The sequence below is a fragment of the Pelophylax lessonae genome, assembly GCF_965119305.1.
Source record: "Pelophylax lessonae genome assembly, chromosome: 7".
Taxonomy (NCBI): Eukaryota; Metazoa; Chordata; class Amphibia; order Anura; family Ranidae; genus Pelophylax; species Pelophylax lessonae.
The window spans coordinates 106,938,184-106,945,511 of record NC_138774.1 but is presented as its reverse complement, the minus strand read 5'-3'; the positions used below and the strand labels follow the sequence as shown (position 1 = coordinate 106,945,511).

The 7,328-nt window shown below is 40.2% G+C and overlaps 1 protein-coding gene across 1 annotated transcript; it reads right to left on the bottom strand.

Annotated features, from left to right (window-relative positions):
* Nucleotides 1-1,700: 1,700 nt before the first annotated feature.
* Nucleotides 1,701-2,627, bottom strand: LOC309559810 (olfactory receptor 5V1-like; the record flags this gene model as incomplete). Its single annotated transcript, XM_082263247.1, has 1 exon — nucleotides 1,701-2,627. The coding sequence occupies one exon, from the start codon at nucleotides 2,625-2,627 to the stop codon at nucleotides 1,701-1,703; it is 927 nt and encodes a 308-aa protein (XP_082119373.1).
* Between the last annotated feature and the right edge of the window lie 4,701 nt (nucleotides 2,628-7,328).

The following is a 7,328-nucleotide window of genomic DNA, read 5'->3' as shown; positions in this document are numbered from 1 at the left end:
GAATAGCGCTACACATAAATTAATAGAAGCTGACAATTGCAAGCACCCCTGTCAGTGTTAAATGATTTGTCTCAACACTCTAACTGCCACTTTTGCTGGAAAGCTTGGTCTTTTAAAGATACGTAAAAACAACAGACTTACTAGCTGGATCACCAAATGAAAATCTTTTAAAAAAAGGCTAAAAAAAAACGAATGCAGTCACTACATTTAAGAATTGAAAAGTTGCCATATATTACATTTTTGGTTTTGGGTTTAATACTACTGCTGCTAATACTCTGCACCTAAATGGGGAGGGTGTAGCCGTACTGGGTGAGAGGATGGCCATAAAGTTAGAGGGGATTTTAAACTAGGTGATGGGGAAGAGGGTACAGATGTAGAATTAGCCAGTGGGGAGCAAGATTCAGAGGGCACAAAGGGGGACATTAGCGGTAGGGTGTTCAGAGCCCCTAAACCCAAGGTGGATATGGGGAAAAATCACAAGAGCAGCCTAAAAACAACATCAAACGAGGATATATGCAACCGGTCAAAATTACGAGGGCTGTTTACCAATGCAAGAAGCCTGGCCAACAAGATGGGAGAGCTGGAGCTGCTGATGTTTGAGGAGGACTTAGATTTTGTGGGGATAACAGAGACTTGGTTCAACAGCTCTCATGATTGGATGGCGACCATTCAGGGGTATTCCCTTTATCGCAGGGATAGAGAAGGTAAAAAAGGGGGAGGAGTATGTCTGTATATTAAGAACAGTGTACAGGTAAATATGAGGGATGATATTAATAATGGAGCTATGGACGAGGCAGAATCCCTATGGGTAGAACTTAAAAGGGAAGGCACTATAGGGAAGGTAATATTGGGCGTATGCTATAGGCCCCCCAACCAGAGGGAGGAGGGGGAGGCGGACCTCCTTTTACAAATAGGACTCGCAGCGAGGATGGGAAATGTCATTATAATGGGGGACTTTAATTATCCAGATATAGACTGGGCAGAAAGAACCGCGCATTCAGCCAAGGCTCGGCAGTTCCTAAATGTTTTGCAGGACAATTTTATGGGTTAGATGGTGAACGCACCGACAAGAAACAATGCGGTACTTGACCTACTGATTACCAACAATACAGACCTGCTCACGGATATAGAAATACGGGACAACTTAGGAAACAGTGACCATAGGTCAATTAGTTTCAGTTTTAATCATAGTAATAGGAAACACAAGGGTAATATAAGGACACTAAATTTCAAAAGAGCCAATTTCCCAAAACTGCGCTCTCTGCTAGAAAATATCAAAGCCGCAAAGCTTCACTGCCGGTTTCCCTTACAAGGAATGTCAGCAGTAGTACCCGAGAGCCAATTGAAAAATCGGAAGGGGGCCAACATCGCGGGATCCCTAAACAGGTATGCCCTAATATCAAAAGTCAGCAGCTACAGTATTTGTAGCTGCTGATTTTCAACTTTTTGAAGGGGGATCTGGAGCTCCGCTTTATTTAGTTTATTTTGTTTTATGGACCCAATAACTATCAATTCTGCTGTTCCTGTTTAAGTTATTAGTCTTTAACTGATTTTATTGTAGCTTCTTGCACCCTTTACATTTAAAATTCTTTTCACTGCTTTTTTAATGGCATTCTTAACCTCTTGATTCTTTAAAGAGTGTAGATGACAGGGTTTAGTTATTAGTCTTTAACTGCATTTATTGTAGCTTTTTGCACCCTTTACATTTTTATTCTTTTCACTGTTTTTTTAATGGCATTTTTAACCTCTTGATTCCGTAAGGTGTAGATGACTGGGTTTAGCAGAGGAGTTACAATTGATGGGAAGATTGAGAATATTTTATTTAAATGCAAGAGATCATCTGCATTAGGTCGGATAAACATGAAGATAGATGTACTGTAAAACAAAAGAACAACAGCAAAATGAGAGGCACACGTAGAAAATGTCCTGTGCCTACCCTCTGAAGATGGAATCCTCATTGTGGTTCTTATGATGCAAATGTATGACACGATAATAACCAGAAAACAGCCCAAAATTACAAAGCAGGCAGTGGCAAAAAAAAGTTTTTCTACATTTGAGGTCTCTGAACAAGACAGTTTGACTAAGGGTGCAAAGTCACAGTAATAGTGATCAATTTGGTTATGGAAGCAAAATGAGAGATTGAAGATTTGAAGACTGAGCACAATGATTACAATAAAGCCAAAAACCCATGAACCCAATAGAAGTTTAAAACAAACATCGGGACTCATGATTAACAGATATCTCAAAGGGATGCAGACAGCAGCATACCGATCATAGGCCATGATAGCAAGGAGGAAATTTTCTATTGTACCAAAGGAAAAGTGGAAATAAAACTGGGTCATGCAACCAACAAAAGATATAGAATCCTTTTTTGTCAAAAGGGCCCAGAAAAGCCTAGGAACCGTGACAGATGGATACCAGATCTCTAAAAATGATAGTCCACCAATGAAGAAGTACATGGGCTTATGGAGACGTATATCAGTTTTAATAAGAATGATGATAAAGATGTTAGCTGAGATAGTAACCATGTATATAGTAAATATAAGAAGAAAAATAAAAAATCTTGATTCATCTATGACAGAAAAACCCAGGAGAATAAATTCTGTAATACCAGTTTTGTTCTCCATTTCAGCCTGGACCTCCGGTATCTCTGTGCTACATACCTCTTCATTACAATTTTAGGTTTTGGATGATAAATGTAATTTACTGAGGCGGCCAAACTGCATCCTTAATATATATTTTTTTATCCTTACTATTGAATGAGGAATAACAACATAATATAGAAAACAAGGAAGAGAATAGGGTGGAAGTGATCAGTCATTGCTTACCAACAGGAAAGGTATATTGATGATCTTTATTTATCAGCAACTTTAGAATTAATCTTCAAAAAAGAAGCATAGCTTTTAGTGGTTCAGAGCATAAAGGATGATCCTGATTAAAGAAAAGTGACAATTTGAAAAATATGAAACGATTAATAAGTTTAGGTTTGTACATGTAATGCTTTTTAAGTACATCAGTAGTGACTGATATTTAATATATGGAGTGTACTTAGGGTCACTAAATGATATTATTTTTCAGAAATAATCCCTTCATAGCTATTACCTGTTTTCAAACAAAAAAGCAAAAACACATCTACATAGCATCACTTTGTACAAGCTGCCCACTGTTCCCATTTTTGTTACTGCCGCAAATAGATCCTACACAAAATCTGTCCTTTTAAAAACCACTAGGTCCCTCCCCCCTCCCCCATGTAAAAATGTTTGGGATAGGTGAATTTTCACTCAGGAGATAAATGCTGCATTGTGGAAGGGAAGAGGAACGTCGCCTGTCAAACCTGAAAGTTCTTTTAAATTTTAAACCCAGTGACAGTGTTAGTTGTTGTTTCAGAGGTTGCTTAGTACTCAACGTGGGGGGGGGGGTGGATTTAGTGTTTTTTTTTATATTTTTTTCTTCTTTTGGTTGGTGACTTAAACAAAAAAGAAAAAAAAGCTTCAGTTGGAAAATCTGTACTAAAGTGTAAACTCTGTTCCTAGCACGTATTGAGCTGTAATTCTTACATTCTATCATGTTCATTATAATATCAAATTGCATAGTGTGCAACTTAGGATGTGCTCAATAAGTACAGCCAGCAACAAAATACTAATACAGAGAGGAAGTCTTTATGTTTGTTTTTTGGCACTAAATGTAATGACTGAAAATCATCTTTATTTATACAAGTGTGTTACATCAGAATACTGGGATTGTAATATGGGTTCCTGCTCATCTAAAGCATTGTGATTTTTAACAACCTGTATGAGGGCCTTCCCTAATTTGCTAAAACTGAAAAATAAAAAGGAAATTTATAATATTAAATTTATTATAACCCCAATCTATGCATGTACTGGGTGTTACAAACTGAAAGAAAAACTCCACAAAATGATATACCATGTACTTGCTACACAAGCTAGCTTAAAATGTAATATTATCAAAGAATTTATATTTCGTTCTAAAGTTATTGGATGTTAATTACTAAAACTGGAGAGTGCAAAATCTGGTTCAGCTCTGTTTACAAACCAATTAGCTTCCAGATTTTATTTCCAAAGCTTAACTGAACAAGCTGAAGTTAGAAGCTGATTGGCTACCATACACAGCTGCACCAGATTCCGAGTGTACCAGCTTTAGTAAATCTCCCCCATTGTGATTTTTTAAAACTAACAATTAAAATGTCCCTTCTTTGTAATTTGGCAGCCTGGATCTGTACACTATATGCATACAGAACTCCACCATTTTACCTACTGACAGTATGTAATTGGTGCACTGCCTTTCCTAGAAGTCTGCACTGAGCTATAAGGAGTCTTCCCCAGCATTTTGGTGAGATATAGTAGGGTGCATACACTCCTAAATGGCTGCGTACACTGCAGCTTTCTTTACGACAAAAAAAAAAAAAAGAGTTTAATCAGCTAATTAGAATGAAGACCAAAAAAAGGAGAACATTTGTTTTCTCTTTTCTTTTTTATGTGGTTTTCTTCTTTTCACTTCTCACAGAAGTGACGATTGGAGAATTCCCCTTGTCAGATAATGGATAAGTATAGGTACCAAATTTAAGGATGGTAAAGGTGTTAACTGGCAGTGACTCAACATATTGTAAGGGGTGTGAATTGAAATTCTGTGAAGCACTCTGGGGAGAGTGTAGATAGATATTGTGAGGGGGTTCACTCGGCAGTGGGTGTGACCCTGGAAGAGTTCACTACATGAAATTAGGCACTGCAAACAGCATTGCAGGTAAAAAAGACAAAGGTTTATTTACGTTATACAAGGTAACAAAAAAATGGCAACAAAACAAAAAGAAACATGAAAATAAACCCTTGCCAACTTACTGCACACACAGGTTCCCTAGCTATCAACTACGTGCACCCTTGTGCTGCCCTTAGCACCTATCTCTCTGTTTTTAAGAGGATTGCCACACAAGCTATGTCTCACCGCACAGGACATACGATTTTGTCTCACCACACTGGCAGGTATCAAACTCCCTAGTCTACACAGGCACAAAAATGTGTTCCAACTCTCTAAGCTGGTTGGGAGTTTTTGTAGAGGCCCTAATGAGTCAACTTACTTCAGCTGGGCTCATTACCTCTACCACTGAAGGACTCTCAGCACTTCCCCCTAGTGGAACAAATCTGCAAAGAGCCTGAATCTAGGACACACATACTTGCCATCCTGGACACCACTCACGTGATGTTACCTGCCTGCTGTCACATATACACCCCCCCCCCTACTCTTGTTTCAACCTTGGGGTTTGAACACAAGTAGTCAGGCATGCATGAACCCGGGACAAAGCATCCACATTCCCCATCTGAACACCAGGGCGATGCTTTACACTAAAGTTGAATTCTTGTAGAGCCAGGAACCACCTATTTACCCTTCTATTGGCCTCCTTCTTTTGAGCCATCCACTTTAATAAGCGTGATCAGTAACCAGGTCAAAATGTCTACCTAGAAGATAGTAGCGAGAGGAATCTAGGGCCCACTTCACGGCTAAACACTCCTTCTCAATTGTGGCATAATTCACATTGTGGGATTTCAATTTTCTGTTGAGGTAAATGACCAGGTGCTCTTCCCCCTTCCAAATCTGGGACAACACTGCTCCTAACCTAACAACTAATGCATCAGTCTGTACAACAAAGTCATTAGAGAAGTCAGGTGAGTACAACACTGGCTGGCTACATAAGGCTTTCTTTAAAGACTGTAATGCTGTTTCAGCCTCCTTGGACTATTTAACCATGACTCCCTCCTTCCTTTTGTCAATTAGATTAGGGGCACAGCCCAAGAAGCAAAATGAGGAATGGATCGCTGATAATAGCCAGCAATTCCTAGAAATGCTTGTACCAGCTTCTTGCTGTTGGGACCAATTATGTATAGCTTAAACTTTGTTGATTTGGGGTTTAATGACTCCCCTCCCAATAGTGCACCCAAGATATCTGGCCTCTTCCTGTCTGATGGTACACTTCTTTGGATTAGCCGTAAACCCAGCTTCCCGTATCGAATCTAACACAGCTTGAACTTTTGGCAGATGTGAGGCCCAATCTGTGCTATTAACAATCACATCATCCAGGTAAGCTGCAGCATACTTCTGATGGGGCCCCAGAATCATATAAATTTTCCGCTGACATGTTGCCGGCGCATTCTGTAACCCAAAAGGCATTCTTCTATACTGGAATGCCCCATCGGGGGTTACAAATGGTCAGATCGAGCGTTGGTGTCAAATTTTGTAACTTTATTCAACGGTCGAAAATTGTTACAAAATTGCCAGCTCCCATCAGGTTTGGGTACTAACACTTTGGGACTGGACCAGTCACTCTGGACGCCTTCATTGTTGTCTGACCCTGTTGTTCACCTCACTCACTTTTTCAATTATCTCATATGGGCCCTGCCATTGGGCCAGGAATTTGTTTTCAACCGTAGGGATTAGTTCTAGTATCCTATCGCCCGGGGAAAATGTACGGGTCTGGGCCCCATAATTGTACACCCTCTGCTGTGCTAACTGCGCTTGGGCCAAATGTTCTTTTACGATTGGCATTACCTTAGCATCTGTGCGACATGCTCAATCACACTCCTGTGGGGAGAACTCTCACTTTTCCAAGTTTCCTTGGCGATGTCCAACAGCCTTCTTGGGTGTCTCCCATAGAGTAACTCAAAGGATGAAAAACCCATAGAGGATTGGGGTACCTCCCTGATGGCAAACATCAAACAGGGTATTAGACAGTCCCAATCCCTTCCATCTCTATCCACAACCTTCCTTAACATTTGTTTTAGGGTTTTGTTGAACCTTTCAACCCAAACCGTCTAATTGGGGATGATACACAGATGTACGCATTTGTGTCACTTTGAATAACTTGCACAGCTCTTTCATAACCAGGTACATAAAGGGTGTACCTTGGTCCATACGCAGTTTCTTACAAATAATCATGCGGCTAAAAACAAGAAATAGCTCTTTGACTATCGTATTGGCAGAGGTATTTCGGAGAGGAATCACCTCTGGATAGCAGGAGGCATAGTCCAGTATAACCAAAATGTCGTGATGCCCCCTAGGGGACTCAACAGACCTACCAAATCCATTGCGATCCTCTCAAAGGGGACCACAATGATGGGAAAGGGGAACCAGCGGATTACGGTAATGTGGCAAAGGTGCCAACTTCTAACACACAGGGCAGGGGGAACAATAATTTTCTATTTCCTTAATGACCCCAGGCCAATAGACTCTCTGCAATACTCTCTCTCTCTCTGTTTTTTTTCTACCCCCCCAAATGACCTCCAAGAATGTGCCCATGGGCCAACTCCAACACCAACTTC